At 38.7% G+C, this 24,996-nt stretch overlaps 1 protein-coding gene across 1 annotated transcript; it reads left to right on the top strand.

Annotated features, from left to right (window-relative positions):
- The first annotated feature begins 792 nt into the window (after positions 1-792).
- crhbp (corticotropin releasing hormone binding protein) lies at positions 793-23,947 on the top strand. Its single transcript, XM_073047668.1, has 7 exons — positions 793-964; positions 1,890-1,980; positions 4,593-4,750; positions 8,016-8,226; positions 14,861-15,003; positions 17,810-17,927; positions 23,445-23,947. Exons 1-7 carry the CDS (start codon positions 884-886, stop codon positions 23,621-23,623), a joined length of 981 nt encoding a protein of 326 aa, XP_072903769.1. The 5' UTR covers positions 793-883; the 3' UTR covers positions 23,624-23,947.
- The last annotated feature ends 1,049 nt before the right edge of the window (positions 23,948-24,996 follow it).

The following is a 24,996-nucleotide window of genomic DNA, read 5'->3' as shown; positions in this document are numbered from 1 at the left end:
GATAGTTTCTTGATTAGTCAGGGCTTCAAAGGTTACACGGAGAAGGCAGGAGAATGGGACTGAGAGGGATAATTCATCAGCCATATTTGAATAGAGGAGCAGACCTGATGGGCCAAATGGCCTAACTCTGCTCCTGCATGTCTTATGGCCTTATATGTAATCTTCTCTTTATGTTATGATGAAGGATCTGGGCTTGAAACGCCATCTGTTTATTCCCCTTCGTAAATACCTCCTGACCTGCTGAGTTCTTCTAGTATATTATTGAGTTGTTATGTATGATAATTGTTGTTTTATCCCAAGCTCTTCCCAGTTGGACTGTAAGGTCAATGACCTGAAACGTTTATTCCATTTCTCTCTCCGCAGATGCCACTTGGCCCGTTGAGTAGTTCCAGAACCTTCTATTTCAGAATTCCATCATCCGTGGCCTTTTGCTTCGGTTTAAAATGTCCAAATAAATGTAAAAGTTTAGCAAGATTCTTTTCAAACTGAAGTTATAAAGCTCAGAGACGTGCTGGAAGTTCTGAAGTGTAATATTTCTAGTTACTCCTAAAGGCGAGCTTTGGGTTGTTTTTGTTAATCTAGAACGGTTTCAGGACATAACGCTGGAATCACATGGCTGGCTTGATCGCTTTGTATCTCCATGAACATCTGGCCTGATATTTCTGTCTTATTGACAATGTGAGCCCGTGTCCTGCCACCGTCACATTCGCGTAACTTGAAAACAGACAGGGGAGTCTTGGTGACTAGATTGCTATCAGCGACTTCAACCCACCACGTGCGTTACAGACCGCATTCAGCGCGCTATAAAAGAGGGGGTTGAAATCATATTCTCTCGTACTCGTCACTGACTGCTAGCCGCTAACACACGGAGACAGAAAGAAAGATGTCTTCTGGCTTCAAGGTTCCGCTGCACTTCGCGCTGCTATGGACGGCGATTCTCCAGGGACAAGGCAGATACATAGAGGTGGGACACTACCATCAGTCAGTGTCTGCGAGACAGGGATTCCGCTGTCCATCCATGTATTCATCCACATACACACATTTGTCTCTTTTAGTCTTTGCTTTACATCCGTGATTTTTCTCAATCAGTTATTTTGATAGCTGCTTTGTTTTTCATTCCACATTGAAATAAATCGGATTATTTATTTTGTATTGACGATTGATGCACTAATTCTCATAATTTAGCAAGCTCTTTAACCCAGCATTGTCTTTTGATTTTTTTTCACGTGGAGACGCTCGCGTCTTTGGGGCTTTCTTACTGCTGGATGGAACCTTACTCAGAAAACGTATTGCTTTTTTTTTGTTGCCTTTCCTCTTCAGCCGTCATGTTCAATAGACTGCAAGCTGTTTCTCCTCAGTGTACAGGAGCATTCAGAAAACAGGTTTGAAAACAAACTCCTACTGCAAATAAAGCTAACCGCTTCGGAGAGGTTGACATCTATTTAGAAGTCATTCAGAGAGACCACAGGGGAAAAGGCTGTTGATCTAATCTAACCTCCAGTTTTGATGAAAGGTCTCGCCCCGAAACGTCGGTTCTTTTTTGTTATCCATAGATGCTGCCTGACCTATTGAGTTTCTCCAGCATTTTGTGTGCTTCACTGTTTAATCTTGCGGCGTCAAGTACTAAATTCATTAAATTTGTTTATTTGTTAAAGTCTGGTTTGATGCGTTTGTGAGGAAGTTTCTGAAAGAAAAAAAGCACTTTGAAGTTAACTCGGGTTATTTTGAAGGAAGGAATTTATTGTGCAGAAGTAGGAGCGAGACCGTTAACGGAACATCATGTTCGTTTCTAAAATAGTTATTAACAAGCCTAGCGCAGTTCACAACGAAGGTTTTTTCAAAGATTTCTCAAGTGTTTAACGTTTAACATAATCTCCAATGTTTTAAAGAACAACGACATGAGCGATAACCCGCTTGGGCTTCTAAATTCGGAGATGAAGCGATCACTTTCTCAAGGATACGTTTACAGTCGAAGTCTTAGTAAGTATCTCGGGACGGACGGGTGAGTGAGTTAGCGATTGGTGGCTGTTCAAGCCCCTGCTCGGCTCAGACCCGGCCGGTTGTGAATCAAGCAGAGTTTAAAGAGGCAATCCACATGCCGGCATTAGCGGTGGTCAGCACGGATTGTCGCTCTGCAGTGATTGCTTCAACCGTGTACAAAACTAAAACCGACAATAACGCTGCACATCTTTTCAATCCCACCATGTCAAAGAGATGATAATCTCGCCCTTTGATTCGGGATAGGCAATTATTTAGATTTCCTGCCCAAAATGCATCCTATTTTTTATATGGAAGGGTGAGTAATTTTATTTTCGCTTGTTTTCAGGTCAGCACAGCCACGGTCCTTCTATGTCAACCTCACTTAAACATACGGCGTCCGGGCTTTCTTCACATTGAAACCTAGCAAAATATTGCAAACGTTGAATCTCTGAGGGGTTAAAAAAAAGCCGGGAGGAGGAGATTGTGGGAGATAATTGGGAAAACCCTCGGGAAAAAAGTATACCGAAGATGGGAGTCAGATTGACGAGAAGCGCTCAGGCCATGTAATGAAATAATGATCCGTACACTATTGCCTGGCGGCTTCGGAGTTAAACCTGGACTGGTCGTGCTGCTCTAGAGGTGCCCCCACCCTCCCCTCCACTGGCTGCACCATCTTACTATTGGGGACAAGAATCACAAACAAAATATACCATAGAGTGGTGCAGCCCTGAAAAAGGCTTTTTGGCCCACTCTGTCCTTGCCAACTACCCAGTATGTATCTGTATTAAACCCATTTAGCAGCATTTGCTCTAACCCATCTATGTCCTAGTGATTCAAGTGCCCATCTAGATATTCCTTGAGTGTGTGTTATGGTAGTCCAACATGACTTCCTTTCTATGTACTCAAGGCTCACATAAAGCCCAGGATTCAGTATGATATTTTAAGCACTTTCTCAGGCTACCTTGCCCCCAATCAAAGAGAAACGTGGATATACTGATAGTCCCTTCTGTTCTTGTTCAACTTTAAGATCTGTGTCCTCTAGTTTACCTTCCTCTTTTTTCATTCTTCCTACTGACGTGTAACCCTTCCTATTTCTTTGTTAAGTTTTATCCAGCCTCTATCTGCTTATTCCATCACCTGTCTTGATTTCTAATACTATTCTCCCAACTGTTTGCTCCAGTTCCAAATTTTGAGTCATCTGGAAATCTGATCATTTTGTACTGTAGAGACAAGTCCAAATCATTTAATTGCATTAAGAAAGGCAGTGGTCCTCGTACTAACCACTGGGAACCCCACCACTCATTTTCTTCCAGTCCACGAAACAACTTTTCACTGCTTCTCTATTACTTCTCTATTACTATCGGTACTACGGTTGCCTCTCTTATATAAGAATTGTATGCAAAGATCAATAATAAGTCTGTCCAATCTGAAACCAGAGTCTTAAATGGAAACAAACTCTGAAGCCATGAGCAGAAGCTGGTTATGGTAGTTTGGGATAGTGCAGTAAAACAATGAACGGGTTAAAAGAGCAAAATAAAAGGTTGGAAAGATAGAAGAAAATGTAAGCCTGAGGATGGCAACATTTTGGAATTCAGCAAGAACCATCAATGCATTGATAATTTCTCACTAGAGGAAAGACATACTGGCTTTGGAAGCAGTGCAGAGGAGATTTACTAGGTTGTTTCTGGTGATGGGAGGAGAGTGGGGTTAACCCATGAGGAGAGATTGAGTAACCAGGAATTATACTTGCTGGAATTCAGAAGAATGAGAGGGGATCTTACAGAAACATATAAAATTATGAAGGGGATAGATAAGATAAATGCAGGAAAGTTATTTCCACTGGTAAGTGAGACTAAAATTAGGGAACATAACCTCAAGATTTTGTGGAATGTGGAGAAGCTGCTTTTCCCAGAGAGTAATGAATCTGTGGAATTCTCTACCCAGAGAAGCAGCAGACGCCAACTCATTAAATATATTTAAGGCACAGACAGATTGTTGCATAGCAGGAAAATTAAAGGTTATAGGGAAAAGGCAGGGAGGTGGGATTGGGTCCATGGCCAGATCAGCTATGGTCTTATTGAATGGTGGAGCAAGCTCAACGGGCCCGATGATCTACTCCTGCTCCTATTTTTTATGTTCTTATGAAATGGTAAAATAATGGGCCAGTGGAAACGAATAATGCCCATTGCAAGAGATTATATCAATATGTAAAATGGAAGTGATTAGTGAAAGTTAATATGGATCCTTTACAGACAGTGACAACAGAACTTGCATTAGGAAATAAGAAAATGGAAAAAGATTTAGACAAATATTTTCATCAGACACAGAAAGTTGCCTAGCACATACCTGCATTTATTTCTTGCATTCTTAAATGTTCTATAACCTCTTTCTTCATCAAATAGAAAGCAACAACATAGCTTATTCATCAATTCAAAATCTGTAAAGCAGAAGCTTGTTCAAATTAGCACAGTAATTCTGATAACATAAAATTAAAGTGTTACAGTTTTCATTTTAAAGCATTCCAGTTTGGACTCTCTTTTAATTTTGTCAATTTAGTAGTGGCCCTTCACTCGATAAATCAGATAACTTCATGCAATTCTTTCTGTCTACAGAATGTGTTGACATGTTGAGTGTAGATGGTCAGTTCTCATTCAGGGCAGATAGACCACAGCTCAACTGTGCCACCTTCTTCATTGGCAATCCTGATGAAGTTATCTCCTTGGAGTACAATAATGTCAACATAGATTGTCAAGGTGGAGATTTCCTTAAGGTAAGGACAAATAAGCTTACTATTTAAAACAATTATTCCTTTATCACTACCATTGCTTCAAACATGTATCACTAGATTCTTTACCCAAGAATGCCTAATGTGATTAGTACATCCATCTTACATGTTTGATAATTTTTTCTCATAAATTGAAATTCTTTGCCTTATTTTCTTTCTAATCCAAAAGGTAATTTCACAATTCTTCCATTGTTAAACTTGCCTCCAGGAATTGTTTACTACTTCTTGTTATTACTTATTTTCCCCACTTTTTAACATTCGCTTTCAAAGTTATGCTCCATGCTAAGTCAGAATAATTCTCACCTTTCAGAGAGAAACTTTGTAATAAACATACAAAGCTGAAAAGAATATCTGCATTTCTACCTGCAGAATCCAAAAATTTTTGCCTATGAAGTCCTCATCATTTTATTAATATCATTGTGGGCTAACACACATTCCTAACTCATTAGGCACAACTTCAACTTAACTTGTTAGTAGGAATCAGGAACACTTACTGTAAGTGAAATGGCCTTTTTACATTTCACCAAAATGTGCTACATTATAACTTCAATCAAAATGAAAATCAGAAATCAGACCATGAGTATTCATCCCAGTGTGCTTATTTCCATTTAATAGTTAGGCTAAAATTACACTCAGTGGTTTTCCCCTAGTGGGAATTTGTATGAAACTCTCATCTATCTCAATCTTTCCTTCGTTCTCTGCTATTCATGATCTCCAGACATATTGTATACTGTGTTTACTTTTACTGCAGGTAGAAAATCCATTGGACATCCGGCTTTGTACCAATAGTTTCTGGTATACACTAGGTAGCCAGTTTATTAAGTACACCTAATCATTAAAGCAAATATCTAATCAGCCAACCATGTGACAGCAACCCAATGCATAAAAGCATGCAGACATGGTCAAGAGGTTCAGTTGATGTTTAGACCAAACTTCAGAATGGGGAAGAAATGTGATCTAAGTGACTTTGCGTGTGGATCGAATGTTGGTGCTGAAAGGAGGGGTTTGAGTATCTCAGAAACTGCTGATCTCATGATTTTCACACAACAGTTCATAGAGTTTATGGTGAGTGGTGCAAACAACAACAAAAAAAACACCCAGTGAGTGGCAGTTCTATGAGCAAAAATGCCTTGTTAAGGAGAGAGATGTGAGGACAATGGCCAGACTGGTTCCAACTGACCGGAAGGTGAGAGTAATTCAAATAACCACATGTTACACCAGAGGCATGCAAAAGAGCATTTCTGAATGCACAACACATCAACCTTGAAGTGGATGGGCTACAGCAGCAGAAGACCACAAACATACACTCAGTGGCCACTCTATTAGGTAGAGAGCTACTCAATAAAGTGGCTGCTGCGTGTACATCATGATCAGAAGGCTTACTTTTTTTGTAATTTATTTTTTATTGAAGTTCATCAACGAACAAACATTTCCATAAGATGTATTTCAGACTGTACATATATATCATATAATCATATATATCACAAATCTGCACGAAGTATTTATCTGAGGTATAGACTTATAGAAAAGAGCAGAAAAAGAAAACATACAAAAGGAACAAACTATGTACAAGTAGGGAGTAATCTTTTTTTACAACATATTCATTGATTCGTGAGAATAAAATCAGGCCTATGAGGCATTATGTAGTTAAACCACTTTTCCCAGTTTGAATCAAATTGTTCCAGCTTATGATTAACAGATGCTGTTATCTTCTCCATTTTGTAAATGTCCATTGTAATTTCCATCCATGCGTTTAAAGTTGGGCTCTCCTGTGATAACCATTTCCTAGTAAGAGTCTTTTTACCAGCCACCAACAGTATATTCATTAAATATTTATCTCTTTTCAACCATTCTTGAGGTATATATCCAAAATATATGGTCTTACTCTCTAAGGGAATTTCACATTTAAAGATGTCTTGTAGGGCATTGTGTATCCCCCTCCAATAGTTTTTGATAACAGGGCAGTCCCAAAAAAATATGATAATGATTTGCATTTTGATTTCCACAATTTCTCCAGCAAACAAGGAGGTTACTATCATAATGGGATTTCTGGGAGGGTGTAATAAAATATCTTATCAAGTTTTTCCATCCAAACTCCCTCCATTTCTGTGAACTGGTACACTTCCATTGATACCTTCATATTATCATCCATTCTTCCTCAGATATAATTATCCCTCCTTCCTTCTCCCATTTTGTTTTAATGTATGAAGTCGAATGTGTTTTAAGATTTGACAACCCCTTATACATGCTTGAAATGATTCTACTACTGTTATCTGAATTATATGCTTTTCTAAATAACTGTCAAGCATGTACTTGCCTTGGTTACATTTTTAAGGTTCTTATTAACATATTGTCGCATCTGTAAATACCGATAAAAATCTTGTTTTTCTAATAAGTGTTTCTCTTTAAGCATTTCAAAACTGAACAGTGTTCCTTACTTAATAGAAATTTAACCTGAATGCTATTATCTCCTGCATTCCTAAAGGTCATGTGGAGAAACAGCTAATGTTTCAGCTTGTTGATCTTTAATCGGCAGCTAGGTAGGCAAGGTTCTGACAGAGGAGTAATAAAGCTTTGGTTATATATGCCTAAAGCAGAGTGATATTGAAAAGAAAATTGGAGGTGGCAGTGTTGCCGTGTACATGTTTGACATATCCATTCTTCTTGGTGGAAATTGCAGATTTGAAAAGTGCTGTTCAAACAAGAGGAGGACAAATGGAAGCACAGTGATCAGAAAAAATGGATACTGAATCAAGTTGACAGAAAAAAAACAACATAATTTGAATTAAGCACCTTCTCTCTATCATTCTCTCTTTCTCATTCTCCCCAACCCCTCTCGGTCTCCCTGTCTCTCTCTGTCTCACTCTATCTCTGCTTCCCTCTGTTTATCTTTCCCTCCATCATTCTAATAACCAGTGAGAAAGAGAGGAGGATTTAGAATAGGAATGGAACTTGATTGGTTATCAAATAAATGCAGTTTATATTGCAATTTGACAATCTTACATTGGATCATTATAAATAGATCAGGTTAATAATTACATGTATGGACAAACTGCATTATTTAACATTTTTGGTCGTGCAAAGAGAAAATGCTGGAAGTAAAGAAATACTAACTTACTTTTTAATTAATTTTGACTTTTCCTATTATTAGATTTTCTTCTTGATATTTCCTTACATTGCACAACTGACTAGTCCACAACAGAAACATTCTCCTTGTATCCTTCTAAAATCATATTCTGTTAATGCGTAGGTCTTTGATGGCTGGATAATGAAGGGGGAAATGTTTCCGAGCATAATGGACCATGCTCTCCCCATGTCAGAGCGCTATGTTGATTTTTGTTCTGGCAGCAACTTCAAGACAACTATTAGGTCTTCTCAAAATTCAGCAATGATCCTCTTTAGAATTCACAGGCCTGGAAATGGGTTTTCTTTTACAATAAAGAAATTAATCAATCCCTTCCGTAAGTATAAAATGGAATTATTATTCTTGTGTGTTAAATAATTTTGTTTGAAAAAGAAAAGTGGGTGGTATATTACCAAGGTGTCTTGGGGGCATTATGTCATACATTTTTCATTGTTGCCTCCTGAGGGCTTATCATGCTGTGATTCAGCCTTCTCACCTTTACATTTCATCATAATGTCTTATTGTAGCATGCGATCTTAGTTCTGTTACGTACCCCGTAACTGGGTCACTTACCAGCAAAGATAGAGAGGTCCGTTGAAGTCTGATGGTACTATTTTTAACAGTATTTATTGATAAAAATACACAAAAATAATATCAATGCAAACATACAGATAATATACGTCGTCAATACTAGATCTAAAAGCGCGGGTATAATAATAATCAACAAGAAATAGCTCTATCGTTGTCTAGGGGATAATGTATTGTCCGATGGAAATATAAAAGTCACTCAAGTTCATTCAGACTGCAGCCTTTGGTTGGAGAGAGAGAGACGGATTTTTAGAACTTGCCAGTTTTTCCTTTTTATGATGTCGATCCTTCGAAATGTCGTTGGGGCTGGTTTCTCCTTTTATCTAAAGCCGTTCTTCCGTGGTAAGGCCCACCAATTCCGAGGCAAATGGAAAAGGACGCACCTGGGCTCTCCACCGGCTGTCGCTATTACGCTGTCATGGGATTTCTAGCGTTTCTCCTGGTGCGTCTAAAGGGGTTGTTCCCCAGACCCTCTTTTATCCTTACTCACGGGGTCTCAGATGTCAATCAGGTTGGGATGAGGCCATCCCTCAACCAGCCCACTATTGGTCATTCCCTGGGGGCTTCGATGAATAGCACAGTACTCAATACACAATTCCGTCTCCAAGAGACAATGGCCGTTTCCCGTGGCTTTGTATCGCTGAGGGGCCAGGACATTCCAAACCCCTGTGGATTCTGCGTGTCTTTCTCTCATTTCCTGGGTCTCCTGACCTGAATTAATAGCGACCTTGCGATTCTCAAAAAGGAGGGGGCTACTTTGTACCATTTGGCCCCTCAGAGTTGGGGCACAGGCATAACAGTTCTTAGATATCAAGTATTGTATAACAGTGTCTATGTATGATGGTGATGGGGGAAGGAGTGGGGTGTGCATTTGGGGGCTGGGTAAAGATTATTACCAAAATCAAATCCCATCAAACGCCATCTCTACCTCTCCTGACATTTCACAACATGATAACTGGAGTGCTGGGTGATATTTTTAATAGGAATATTATTGTGAAATTTCTGAATTAGTATTTAGAGGACGAGACTAATGGAAAACATGAGCTGAAGTTCCACTGTGGCAGCTAATGAAATATATTTCAAAAAGTTAAAATTGCAAAGAAAATTTAAAAGGATCTTGCCAGGACTTGAGGTCCTGAGTTATATGGAAAGGTTGAACAGGTTAGAACATTATTCTCTGGAGCATAGGACAATGAAGGAGATTTGATAGAAGTATACACAATTATGAGCATAGATAGGGTACATGCAAACAGACTTTGGCTGAGACCAGAACTAGAGGTCATGGGTTAAGGGTGAAAGGTGAAATGTTTAACGGGAACATGAGGGGGACTTGCTCACTCAGAAGGTGGTGAGAGTGTGGAACAAGCTGCCAGCAGAAGTAGTGAATGCAGGTTTGATTTGAACATTTAAGAGAAATTTGGATAGGTCCTGGATGAAAAGGCTACCGTTTGCAGTTTGGTATTTAATAGTCTGGCATGTTCTAGGTGAGCTAAAGGGCTTTATTCTGTGCTGTAATACTCTTATGGCTGTATGACTAAAAATATCCATACTTTAGGAAAGAAGAAAGTAAGTCTCCATTCTATCTTTTCCTGGTCTGTATAGGATCCTCAAATCATACACGTTGATCATTAGCTACTTTCTGAAATGACCCAGGTAGCTGCTTATCTTAAAGCCAGTAAAGGCTGCTTTTATCAATGGTACCTCATGTACAGTTTAAAAAGAAAACCATTACTTCAGCACACAACGCTATTACAGCTTGTTGCATCAGAGTTCAGAATTCAGTTCCGGCATCCTTCCTAAGAAGTTTGTACATCCTTTCTGTAAGCACGTGAGTTTCCTCCAGGTGCTCCAGTTTCCTCCCACAGTCCAAAGGTGTACCAGTTAGTAGGTTAATTGTCCTGTGATTAGGCTGGCATTAAGTAAGTGGGTAGCTGGGCAGTGCAGCTCATTGGGCTGGAAGGCCCTGTTTCGTGCTGTATCTCTAGATAAAATAAAATAGACCAGTGGCTGAAATTTAATTAGTTTTACTTCTTACCCTTCAGGTCAAGTAGAGAATTAGTCACTGAGAATGCTGTGCATGCCAATAATTTTAAGAAAATATAAAATTTAAATCTTACATTGGATTTGGTATGAGGTACACTCAATCTGTGTTCCTCTATTACTGTGCTATAATGACTCTAGTGTGATCTACATGTTGGATGCATTGCCATAGTTTACCAAAAGCTGTTTTGTCTACATCCTGAGTACTCATATCTAGAGAAACTACAGGTGGTAACATGGAAAAATTATCGACTCCAATTTATCTTCCACACCACATATATTCTTAAATGTAGCCATTCTATTCCGTTTCTTATTAGAATCATGGAGTTCCTAACAGGCAGCAATGAGGGAACTCATTCCCTACAATAGTTCAGGAAGGCAGCCTACCATCACTAGCTCAAGGGCAGCTATGGTTTGTCAATGAGTGTTAGCATCACCAGCAATGAGCACTTACCCAAGAGTGAACTTTTAGGATATTTTGGATCTCAAAACTGATCCGATAGCTCTCCCAGTGAATCGTCCAGAGTGTGAAAAGACAGATTCCTGTTAAAGATCAGTCATGGACATCCACCAGAAGACTGCACATACTCAACTTCTTTCTCTTCACAGCTTTTTAATACTTCACTGTCATTATCATAATCATCACAATCATCATTGTCATCATCATCTATATTATCATCAACATGATCATCATCAAATTTGCCAATACACCAATTGAAAATGGAAGCAGGAATGGGGTAGACTGAGGAGGTGAGGGTGCTGGAAGGCTTATTGTGGCCAGTGATGAAGGGGTGTTGACAGAGATATCTTACCTTTAGGCAGATTGCCATCCACATTTTGACAGACTTGAAGAGCAAATTAGAATATGGATCATGTGAACAATCCAGTCACCTAATCAATATCGAAGGGAGAAAATATCTGGAAGTGAAACAGCGATAGAAATTACATTAATCAAATTCCAAAGCAATCGGATGAGTTTGGTGAAGGGGGGAGGAGTAATTGTAGATTTAAACGGTATCATTTACTAGACAAAAGAAGCTTAAAAAATTCAATGCCTTAGAAGATTCATGTCTTACCCGAATGCTTAAACTTGAAATAGTAACTGATAATGAGTCCACCAACAAATCCAAAGACTTCCATTGTCCCGTTGTGCTAGTTCAGGACCATCCCTGCACCACACCATAGTGCTTACCTCCAGATCTCTAAAACTCATTTGTATTTATAACAATATAATATGTGAAAATATGCTGTAATATTACAGACATAAAAATACAATAGAAGAGTCTTTTGCGAATATTTCAAGCATAAAAAGGAAAACATGTAAAAATTGAGGGATGGCTTTCTGTCATTGAGCAAACATGGCACATCACAATGAAAAATTGTAGCAACCAGATTATAGTCATATGCCATAAATCAATTGAATGGAGTTATTTGATTAACATTAGTAGTGCAGGCAGCCAGAGAGAGCTGTGAAAATACACGTGCATGTAAGGATTGATCATTCCAAATCCATTAGGTTCTGGTGACAAACATGACTTCTATACAGATTAATTTTGGAAATTTGTTCACCGGGATGCAATTAATTCAGTCTTTCACAAACAATGTTTTGCAGTAAAGATGTTAAATTTTGATATCTTAAAGAAAATCCAGAAAATATTCAGATAGACTGTAAGACCTATTTATAAGATTTGTATTTGATCAAATCCCTCATTTGTTACTTCCATATTAGTTGTTGCCTAGGTTGTGCCATTTACTCATTCTCAATTAAATCCAAGTAAAATTGATTGAACATACCTGAGTGTCAAAATCTATGTTGAAATAGTGGCACAATACTGCTCTGAGGGAATGCTGCTTTGTGAGGGGTGCTGTATCATGAAACCTGCTCAGCTGGGCGGATCACTCTTCTGTGAAGCAGTCATAGTTTCATCTGGCCAAATGGCAGAATTCTGGGCTGTAGCCATTTGATGATTGTGTGGATTGACAGCAAAACTTCCAAACTTGTGAAAGTGACAAAAATGTTCATTGGGTGGATAGTATTTTTGGATGTCATGTGATTTTGCAAGCTAATTTATTTTCTTCTAAGAAGCATAATACAAATCCAAGCTGGGAAGAGCAATGTAGAAATTAGCATTCCATTTTTGGGGTTTAAACAGCACAATCTATCAATAGGTCAACTGGCCCCTAGCAGTGCCTTATTAAGGCCCAGTTCAAAAATATACCACTGTGCACTCCAAGCTCCAATGAAGGCAGCACCTGACAAAGAAAGTGAATCAAAACAGATACCACCTGTTAGCTAAGCTGTCCAGGAAGGCTGATCAGTGGCAGTTTACTACAATTTCTGAATATTTAACTCTCACTACCCAAGTTCTTTTAATCCTTGGGTTTCTAGCTTTGGCTTCCTAATCCCAGTCCAAGTCTGAATTTGAAAACTCTGCATGATTATTTTCGAGTACACGTCATGATGATCTTCGATTTGGGAAAGATCAATGCTTAACTCTGCATATTGTGACCAGAAAGCCAAGTCTTAAAGCTAATAAAATGTATGCATGTAAATTAACCATGTAAATCATTGCAGTTGGCAACCATCTACATGTGTTAAAACAGCTAGCAATCAGTACAATTTCATGCCTCCAAAGCATTATACTTCCATTCCTCATTTATGTTTATAGCTGATTAAATCTATTATGAGAATTTCATCATATAGAAGCAACAGAGAACACTGAATTCATTTCCCGGAAAATATTCTGTACTCACATACGAGGGCTGATTGTTAAGTTCATGGCCTAGGTTAAAGGAATCAATTTTAGAAAACCTAGCACATTTATTTTTCAACATAGTCCCCTCCTACATTTACACACTTAGTCCAGTGGTCGTGGAGCACACGGATCTTGGACCTCCAGAAAGTGTCCACAGATGGGTGATTGATAAGTTCGTGGCCTAAGGTAGAAGGAGATGAGTTATACAGCTCTCATTACATGCACATGCAGTTGAACTCTTTGAGTGATTATGCAGAAAGTTTGTTAATAACTCATCTCCTTCTACCCCAGGCCACAAACTTATCATTCACCCCTCGTATAAGTTTGATGGGTCTTATACAGTATACAGAACACAACAATTAACAAGATATTTATCACTTTTAAGATTGAAATCTAGTTATAACGTATGTACAATTTTGATAAAATCCAAGGAAAATTATTTGAGTAGTTTCTTTTATGGATATTTTGAAAATTTAATATTCAAGAGTAAAGAATAATCTGGTTTTAATGCTGTGACAATAGGTATAAAGCACACGTACTTTTTTAGAACATGGAAGTCAGTTACATCTAATGCTTCACATGTTTTGCTTTCATTGAGCAGACATTTGATTGGAATGAATTTCAGTTTTTATTTAAGAGCCTATACCTACGTTTTATCCTCTTGTAGTGTAGGGAGACATCTTCAGTGCTGCTGGGCATTCATTTGCTATTCTGATCTATTGATCTATTAATGATTATGTGAATTGCTCAATTAAATTTGATAGGCTTCTCTTTATGAAGTAGAATTTCATTTTGTCGACCTTCAAGTTAATAATAAATCTAGAATATTTTAGCATTTTCTATCTCCCCTCCAGACTTTGTAATCAATAGCTTTTATAGATTTGTGGTAGCAATGCTGGGCTGCTGTGGTGAGCAGCCATTCCTGACATCCAGCAGTATCACAGCGCAGGTGACACAAGCACAATGTTTCACCACTAGATCTGTCTTTTGTCCATGAGCTAACCCATAGGTACTTCTTGAGAAACGAAGAAAATCAATAAAGTTATTATCATTTAATAAATATGTTAAAATCTGTACAAGCAGAAAATACATATGAAACCCCAGAGAAATAACATGATAGATAAAATATCAGGCATTTGAAATATAAATAAGACTTGTATTCACATAGCATTCTTGACAGCCTGAGAACGTCCCAGATTATTCAATGAGCATGGATTAAATATCACTGTGTGTAATGTGGTAACGTAACACCAATTTGTACAAAGTGAGTCCCAGTGGAAATAATCTGTCGTCGTAACACCGAATAAAGGAAAACGTATTTAGGACACAGGGAATCTAACTTGCCTGCTTTTCTTTGTAATAGTGTCATGAGTTCCTGTAAGTGCATCTTAGAAAGCAGGTGGAACTTTGTTTTAACATTGCAAGGGAAGGCATCTCTGATCCTCCACAGTACTACACTGGAGTGGCAGCCTACACCTTTCTTGTGCTTTAGTCTCTGGATTGGAACCAGAGCCCTCAGTCTTCTGAGTTTGAAGTGAAGCGTTTTAGTTATTCTAACTGTGCAATGTCACTTATTTATGTCCAAAGCTTGCAATATCATTTCCCAGACACCTGATGGAAGATTCACAATGGTTATTCCTCATCAGAAGAGAAACTGCAGCTTTTCAATCATTTACCCAACAGTAGTCAAGATCCTGGAAATGACTCTTGGAGACTTTAATGATCTACAGGTAAATATTATACACAAAACACTCCAGGAATCTACAACTCAAGTTCTCAGTATTATTTATTTCCTTATTTATTTTTTATTATTATTAATGTTTTTGCATTTACAGTTTGTCTTCACTTGCACATTGTTCTTTTGTCAGTCTTTTCTTGTGCATTTTTTTAATTGATTCTATTGCATTTCCTTGTTCTCCTGTGAATGCCTGCAAGAAGAGAAATCTCGGGTGGTATGTGTTGACATATACTTACTTTGATAACAAATATACTTTGAACTTCAGTTCAGCCATTATCTCATATTAACACGAGAAATTACCACATAGATTGTTTTTTTGAAAATTAAAAGCTGCTACTCATTGTAATAAAATAATTATTTATATAACGATTATAATTTAGTAAGTATTATGAAAATAAGCCCCTGAAACTTAATGATTCCTGTACATTTTAATTACTAAAGCAGATGTATGAAAAAGCTGAGGGGTACACAAAAGCAGCAGACTGTAAATCTGTTTTCCCTGATCAGAGTAACAGGTTGAAACTAGCACTTATGTCAGACAAGGGCTACAAACTTAAGTTATTTAAATCTTGGTTCTGCAAAGCATAGACCCTGCTCAATGTGGCAGGACTTGTCTTTAAACTGTAATGCTCATCCTGACAGACACAAAGGTTGATCAATTTGTGGCACATCTCTGATCTTGATATTAGTGGCTTATAAGCTTAAACATATATTGCATATCTGTGTGACTGATTCAGAATCTTGAGTTTATTTATAGCAAGCAAACTTACCTGTTTTATCCATTGTACCTTTGTCCTCCATCAGTAAGTTAAAGTAATTTTCTTTCAATTCTAATAACTAAATAAGCAGTTTGGAATACTGTTTTTCAATCATTGTTTTCTTTCTAAACTAATCCTATCTATTGACATATGGTCCTTCTACTTCTATTCCCTCTCTATCCACATGTCTGTCTAAATGCTTCTTGAACATTATTATTCTATCTGCCTCTACCTATCCCCTGCAGCATATTCCAGCAGGTACCACTGTCTAATTAAAAAAAGTTAACCTCATAAATTTCCTTTGAACTTCCCCCTCTCACCTTAAAAATACTCTTTTTAACGCTTCCACCTGGGAAAAAGACTTTGACTGTCTACACTATATACGCCTCCCAAACTTTTAAATACATTTGTCAGGTTATCTCTCAGCCTCCAACTCTCCAGAGAAAATAACCCAAGTCTGTCCTATCACTCCTAATAACGAACGCCCTCCAATCCAGACAACATCCTGGTGAACCTGTTTTACACCGTGAATGTCTCAGGGATCCTGTTACTAAGTTAAAAAAACAGAACAGATTTCATTTCTGAGCTTCTACTGAAAAAAGTCAACCCCGTGAAAAACAAAACCAAATTGAAGAGTACTTAGTAAATTCCTGTGTGTGATCAAGAGAGGATTATAATTTACTGAACTGTAATTACCATCTATTGAAAGTAGTTGTTGAAATAAATCTGTAATATATTAATTTAGTTCAAGATTAACACAGGTACATTCCTATCAAGTTTCATGGCATTAATTGCACTTTACATTACATAATCCTGGAGATGTAAATGATGCCCAGGGACTTGAAGCTGCACATCTCTTTCCACCACAGACCCTTCACTGAAGGCTGTTGTGTGCTGTCAAATCACAAACAACAGAAAATCTGCAAATGCTGGAATTCTGAGCAACACACGCAAACTGCTGGAGGAACTCAGCAGGCCAGGCAGCATCTGTGGGAAAAAGAGCACAGTCGAAGTTTCGGACCAGAACCCCACTGAGTTCCTCCAGCATTTCGGGTGTGTTGCTCTTGTGTGTTTTCCTGACATCCCCCTTCCTAAAGTCCACAGTCAATTATCAGGTCTTGCTGATGTTAAGGTTGTTATGGCGACAACACAACAAATTTCACAATATATGCCAGTAATCTAAACCCAATTCTGATTCTGAGATGTAAATGTTGTATAGTAAGGCTTCTACTCTCATGCATGCTAAGACTCAGCTTACGTTCTAACTGAAGACAGCAGCTGAAAATGACAAGAACGATTAGGCGTGGTGTTGCTCGCTGCCCAGTGAAAATGGATTTCTGCTCATGTGAGTCTACACGCATGCTTAAGACTTACCAGCATCTAATGCTGGTAAGAGACAAAATCATTTTAAATTTCATCTTTGAATCATACCTCAGCTGGTGAGATGCCCAAGCAGTGTAACATAAGCCCCTGGAGGTGGACGTGCGGCACTTTGATAAATTGAATCCAAGCAATTTGATGTCTGAATTACACTTCACAGTTTGTGATGCTGCAAGCCGAAAAGTGGTTTCACTTATATATAAGCTGCATAGAATGACTGGAAGAGCAGTGACAGCTCTTTTGACACAAATACTGGAGATGTGAAGATTCTTTCCTTATTCCCAGAGGGGTCACACCTCAATGTTCAGAAAATTGAACATAAACCTCTTGCAGAAACATCACAAATCCCCTGACAGATTTGACATTTGGAACTTGTTTCCGAGTTATATCCCATGGGCTTTAACGTGAGGCTTCACTTATATAATGTATAACAGCCTCACCTGAAGGAGCTGACCTGTTTCTAAAAGCAAAAAGATGTAAATATTAATCAAAATATTTCAGCTGGGATGAATATTTCCAGTTAAGTCAGACTGACTTGCCCAATATTTTCTGTGACACATGACTTATGGTATAGTATTTTGTACTGTGTTGCCCTTTGGTGATATCGTTTATTACATATGTAAAAGAACCTTAATGGATTTCCCTGTGCTTTTCCAATAGACTCCTGTCAGAAGCTGTGGTGGAACAACTGATTTTGTGCAGCTTTTGGGAGGAAATACATTAGACACCAGCAGGATGTACCCAGTGGCTGAAATTTGCTATTCATTCAGTGGATCAGGTGAGAGAGGTCAACTATCAATCCAACAATTCACTGAAGGCTCTAAAAGAGTTTTAAATATATATCTTGCAAGATTCCTTTTATAGAACAGTCTATTTTCTTTGTATATTATGGTTTCAATTCAGTAATTATGAACTGTAATAATTACCATTGCTAAATTTTTCTGGATATTTATTAGAATTTTGCAGAGCTGTAGTGATTAATTACAGAGCAAGTATATGTGACTAATTAGATAGCTCTTTCTTTCAAAATTACATTCAATATATGATATACCATAATTTCAAAAGTAAGAACTATATCTACGCTGTGAAATGTTATATAATCATCATTATTTTTCCATTTTTTTAATATTTCATTACAATATAGAAGAAGGCTATTTGGCCTGTTGAGTTTATCCTAGCAATCATAACCCCTTCCCTAGTTAATTTAATTATCATCCTTCCCCTCTGTCTAATCCACACTTTCCTATGTTCACCTTTCCTAGCCTCCTACCGCCACCCCCCGCCCTCATTTACTATCTGTCCATCACTCTCCTTGTGTGAGACACACACACACACACACACACACACACACACACACACACACACACACACACACACACACTCACACACACACACACACACACACACACACTCACACATACTCACACACACACACTCACACACACACACACACACACACACACACACACACACACTCACACACACACACACACACACACCCACACACACTCACACACACACACACACACACACACACTCACACACACACACACACACACACACACACACACACACTCACACACACACACACACACACACACACACACACACACTCACACACACACCCGCCTATGCCCAATGTCCTCCCTCCCCTCGCTTAGTTCTACATATTACATACCAGCTCTTCTCACTGCTATATACTAACCATCTTTCCTCTACAATTCCAGTTCTGATACAAGGTCTTAACCTGAAATGTTGACGATTTCTTTGCCTCCACATCGCTGCTTGACCGTTTGAGTTCTTCCAGTAGTTCATCTTTAAGTTGGCATCACCTGTCAGCTTAGGAAAAAAAACAAGTATACTTATAGATTATGGCTACCACACATCACCACAGTCAACAACCGAAAAGAAGATATGTACCATATTCATAACTAAAAGTACTTCACGGACAATAAGGCATGTTTAAAGAGTAGCTGTCAGGTTCTATATGGCATTGTTGTTGTTGGAAACATGCAGGAATATAAAGCACAGATAAAACGTTCCCAGCCAATATCTTTTGTTAGTTGTCCTAGTTGGCTAACTCATAATAAGGAATACCACTGGGAAATGTTTATCAACTCTCCAAGAACTCTCACAAAAAAAGAAAAAAAATATCCAATTGAACAATCTGAAGATTTCTTTCATTTTTTAATACATACACAAAGTAGGGTTGTAACTGGCTTTCAATTCTCATCTGTAGTTGCCCAGAAGTGATCAGTGATAAGCATTTTCTTGACTTGTTGCTGTTCTTGTATTCATAGTGCCCCCATTGAGTGTTGATCAGGAAGTTCCAGAATTTTAGCTTAGTAACACCAAAAATAATGATATATTTGGATGTCAGATGGCATGTGAACTGGAGGAAGACTTATATTTTTCACCCTGCCTCAAAATCATGGGTTTCACAGGTGCTGTTGAAGAACCTCTAGTGCATTGTTGTCATGTATCTATTGTGTACTGGTGTTCCCAACACATACTGCTGTGGAACACTACTTATCACCAGCAGCCAACCAAAAGGCAGACTGCTTTCTCTTGTATGGTGTCAAGTATTGTCGGAGTTTCACTCATCCAGCCATGTTCTATTACGGTACATAGTGATTAGCACATCGCTTTACAGCACCAGCAGCCTGGCTCCCATTCCTCTGTAAGCAGTTTGCACGTTCCACACATATCTACGTGAGTTTCTTCCGGGTGCTCCAGCTTCCACACACATTCCAAAAAAGATTGTACAGAGCAGTAGGTTAATTACTCATGTGGGTATAATTGGGTGGCATGGACATATTGGGTCAGAAGGACCTGTTACTGTGCTGTAAACAAAAATAAGTTACACAAGGAATGATAATAAGGCTCTATCCAATTGTAGGATGCATAACAAAGGATTTTACAGCCAAGTTGTGGAAAAGACAGACAGGCAAAATAGTATTTGCATTTTTTTTATGTGCAGTAACTTGCAAAAGGCATCATATTAATTTCTGAGGGAAATAACTTACACTATGTACAGAGCAACATGCAAAATGCTGGAGGAACTCAGCAGGTCTGGCAGCACCTACAGAGAGGAATAACCAGCCAACATTTTGGACTGAGACTCTTCATCAGGACTGGAAAGGAAGCGGGAAGAAACCAGAACAAGAAGGTGGGGAGAGGCATAGCTGGCAAGTCACTATAGACGCTACATACAATTCTTTACTTTAAAAAAAATTAAAATCACATTATCAGTGGCATCAATGGAATTATTTACCTTCACAGTTATTCTCCTTGTTCAATTCATATTTCTTGGTGCCTCACAATTCGCCGCTACAGTCCAGGATGTGATTGGTTTGGTTCACAGGGACCAGAAACAGTGATCTGGGATCTGTGATTGGTTGGGTAGAAGACGAGCACTAGGGAGGGCAAGAAGGAGGCCAATCACCTTGGGAATAGTGGATATCGAGGAAAGGACCAGGAAAGTAAGAATAAGTCAACCATCTGGTCCATTGTGATAAAGGTTTGAAAAATTGCAGAATTTGCAATATCCACAATGCCATAATATAGGATGACATTAGCAAACCAAGTGGATTTTCACCACAAACTGTTGGCTTCATGATTGCCATTTCTAATAGCAGTTTTTTTTATTCCAGATTATTTAATTAATTTAAAATTTCCATCTGTCTGGGCAGGTTTTTTATTTCATATCTCCAAATCATTTGTCTAGATTTCTGTTCTACTAATCCATGTGTAAAAGACATTTGCAGGGCCATGTGTAGTTCACATCACTGTTTTCTAGCCCTGATGGAGATTAATTAGTAAGATAAATTTAATAAAATAAAAACAGAATAAAACATAAAAACACAAAGAGAGAGTAAATAACTTGACTCCTTACATGCTGTTCAATACTTTTAATTAAAATTCTGATTATTTTGTATGCATATCTGATGTCAGTGTGAAAGTGGTTTCTTGCACTAATTCTAGAAATGTTTGTGTCCCCTGGGATTTAGATGTACACTCATTAAAAAAAGGTTTGCAAGACTGCCTGGAAAGAGTAGGGGAGTGTAATTAACTAGATAGTTCTTTCAAATACTAGCAACTTCAAGCTAGTCAGCACAATAGGCAGACCCAGTGACAGCAGATATTGCAGCCTGAGCAACAATCAAAATGCTGCAAAAACTCAGTGGGTCTGGATCTAGAAGAAGAGTCTTGACTCAAAGTGTCCATTTCTGTAAGACCATTAGATGTAGGATCAGAATTAGACTGTTTGGCCCACTGAGTATGCTCTGCCATTTCATCATGGCTGATCCATTTTCTCACTCAGCCCCAATATCCTGCCTTCTCCCCATATCGCATCATGCCCTGACCAATCAAAAATCTATCAACCTCTGCCTTAAATATACCCAATGACAAGGCCTCCACTGCTACATGTGATAACAAATTCCACAGATTCTCTACTCTCTGGCTAACGAAATTCCTTCTCATCTCTGTTCTAAAATGGCACCCTTCTATTCTGAGGCTATGTTCCCTGGTCTTAGACTCCCCCACCATAGGAAATATTCTCTCCACATTCACTCTACTGAGGCCTTTCAACATTTGATAAATTTCAATGAGGTCACTCGCATTCTTCTGAATTCCACAGAATAGCGGCATAGAGCCATCAAACACTCTTCAGATGACAATCCTTTCAATCCCAGAATAATTTTCATAAACCTCCTTTGAACCCTGTTCAATGTCAGCACATCCTCTTGTAAGGGGCCCAAAACTGCTCACAATACTCCAGGTGAGGCCTCACCAGCACTTAACATTACATCCTTGCTTTTATATTCCAGTCCTCTCGAAATGAATGCTAACATCACATTTGACTTCCTCACCACCGACTCAACCTGCAAGTTAACCTTGGGAAATCCTGCATGAAGATTCCCAAGTCTCTTTGCACCTCAGATTTTTGAATTTTCTCTCCACTTAGAAAATAATCTATCCTTTTGTTTCTTCTACCGAGTGCATGATCATACACTTCCCGACATTGTATTCCATCAGCCACTTCTTTGCCCATTCTCCTAATCTGTCTAAATCCTTTTGTAGCCTCCCTATTTCCTCAAAACTATCTGGCCCTCCACCTATCTTTGTATCATCTGCAAACTTGGCCACAAAGCCATCAATTCTATCATCCAAAACACTGACATATAATGTAAAAAGAAGAGGTCCCAACACATACTGCTGTGGAACACTACTAATCGCCAGCAGCCAACCAAAAAGGCACCTTTTATTCCCATTGTTTGTCTCCTGTCAATCAGCCAATTACCAATGCTAGTACCTTCCCTGTAATACCATGGGCTCTTAACTCAATAACCAACTTCATGTGCGGCATCTTGTCAAAAGCCTTCTGAAAATCCAAGTACACAACATCTACTGATTCTCCTTTGTCTATCCTGCTTGTTATTTCTTCGAAGAATTCCAACAAGTTTGTCAAGCAAGATTTTCCCTTAAACAAACAATACTGGCAACAGCCTATCTTATCATGTGCCTCCCAGTACCCCAAAACCACATCCTTAACAATTGACTCCAACATCTTCCCAACCACTAAGTCAGAGTAACTGGCTGATAATTTCCATTCTTCTGCCTCTCTCCCTTCTTGAAGAGTGGAGTGACATTTGCAGTTTTCTAGCCTTCCAGTGATTCTTGAAAGATCATTACTAATGCCTCCACAATCTCTTCAACCATGTCTTTCAGAACCCTGGGCTGTAGACCACCTGATCCAGGTGACTTATCTCGCACAAAAGGTTCCCACTGTACCCAAGTAAAATCTCCCAAGCTTCACAAGTGAGTGCAATGGACAACCACGACTGTATTGAAGGGACCAGCAGTAAATTCAGAATCAGAATCAAAATCAGAATTAGGTTTAATATCACTGACGTATGTCATTAAATTTGCTGTTTTGTGGCAATAATACAGTGCAATACATTAAATGCTATAAATGAAAACAAAGAAATATATATTAAAAATTAAATTCACTAAGTAGTACAAGAGAGAAAAATAGTGAGGTAGTGTTCATGGGTTGGTTCATTGACCATTCAGAAATCTGATGGCGGAGTGGAGGGAACTGTTTATAAAACACGGAGTGAATTACTACCACAACGATACAGCACCACATCACTGCAGTGTTTAGATTATTAGAACTGAATTTTATTGTTTGGGCTGCTCTATTATTGTTTCAAATGCCTCTGTGCTTCTATTCTTTTGAAATACCAGCTCAGGGTCTTGTTCTATTACACTGAATGCTCTTTCTCTCCAGTACAAATGAAGGTCGGCTGTGACCACACCGTGGTACGTATTGTGTCCAGCGGCCAGCATACAAACCGCCTGACATTTGAGTACAAGCAGCTGGGGCAGCAGGATTTGGAGAAGCAGAGTGAAAATGGGGTTGAGGATTTCTGCTCACCTGCCGCCATGCAGACTCCACCTACTCTCTGATTAAAGGATCAAAACTGCAGCTCATCTGTCAAAATCACATGATGGGATTTGTAGGCAACGTCTGCTCCCACTTTAATTAATTTATTATAACCTTGCCAGGTAGCTTCTACTTTATCTTTCTGATTAATTGATGGAATTTGTGAATTGTGAAGCAAAAGTCCAGCTGGATCGGCAGCCACAAGTTCAATAGGCAGAGAAAATAGTTTGTTGCTTGCCAAGACATTATTTAATTAAAAAGAAATGCATATTATTGTTGAATTGATTCTGTCATGCCAGACTATCAGCACTGTGAGGTATTTAAACACTGTGCAAATAAAGATAATGAACAGCAATGTCTTCTTTCCCTTCTGTGTGCTCCAGAATACAGAAAGGGGGTTGGGGGTTCCGTTGCCCTGGCAGATTGTTTACTTCAGTCACAGTAAACTCAGTGATATGGTGAACAGTGGAAGATATGTCTGTTTTAAACTGTGTTCAAAGACGCAGCATCAGTCAATAAACAGTCACATCTGAAAATTTCGAAAGTGAAGCAGGTTTACAAATAATTGATTGCGAAAACCGGAAGAGTTCATCACTGATACATCGATTCAGCATTCCTATTTAGAGATATCATTAGCCTTAAACAGACTGCTGAGTCTTTAACAGGGACACAAGTCATAAGACATGAGACACAGGAGCAGAACTAAGCCACTTGGCATACTTGCTTCCATCAGTCAGGGTGCTGAGTATGAAAATTGGGAAGTTATGATTAGGTCTTACAAACGTAATTGAGTTTTTTTTGGTGGAGATGCTGAAGATGATTGATGGGATGAGAGCAGTGGACTTTCATAAAGCCTTTGAGATAGGCTCAAAGATAGGCCTTTCATGATAGGCTGAGCCAAAAGATGAAGGCAGAAGGGAGTCATGGAAATTTGTTAGCTTGGATTTAAAATCGGTTGCTGATCAAAGAGAGTCATGTGGACAAGTATTATTCTGACTAGAGGTCTGACAAGTGGTACTCCACAAGGATCAGTGTTTGTGATATATATAAATGGTTTAGATGAAAATGTGGGTGGCCTGATTGACAGGGTTGTGGATAGTGAGGAAGATGACCAAATGATTCAGCAGAATATGGACCAGTTGCAGAAATGGGCAGAGAAATAGCGGATGGATGTTAATCTGGACAAGTGTGAGATGTTGCTCTTTGAGAGGTGAAATGTAAGAGATAGGTATATGGCAGGACCCTTAGGAGCAGTGACGTATTGAGGGGCCTTGGGATGCAAGTCAATACCTCACCGACATGGCAAATCAAGTAGAAAGGGTGGTAAAGAAGACATATAGCCTTTATTAGTCAGGGTATTGTGTATAAAAGTCAGGAAGTCATGTTGTACTATATA

Source organism: Hemitrygon akajei, chromosome 6 (assembly GCF_048418815.1).
Source record: "Hemitrygon akajei chromosome 6, sHemAka1.3, whole genome shotgun sequence".
Taxonomy (NCBI): domain Eukaryota; kingdom Metazoa; phylum Chordata; class Chondrichthyes; order Myliobatiformes; family Dasyatidae; genus Hemitrygon; species Hemitrygon akajei.
Note: the sequence above shows the minus strand (reverse complement) of the source record. Positions and strands in the feature narration are given on the sequence as shown.

Bases quoted from the DNA above. Each gene is read 5' to 3' on its own strand.
- crhbp (XM_073047668.1), top strand. From the start codon at position 884: ATGTCTTCTGGCTTCAAGGTTCCGCTGCACTTCGCGCTGCTATGGACG. The intron at 965-1,889 runs GTGGGACACTAC...AATGTTTTAAAG, and splicing joins GACAAGGCAGATACATAGAG to AACAACGACATGAGCGATAA. The intron at 17,928-23,444 runs GTGAGAGAGGTC...CTTTCTCTCCAG, and splicing joins CTATTCATTCAGTGGATCAG to TACAAATGAAGGTCGGCTGT.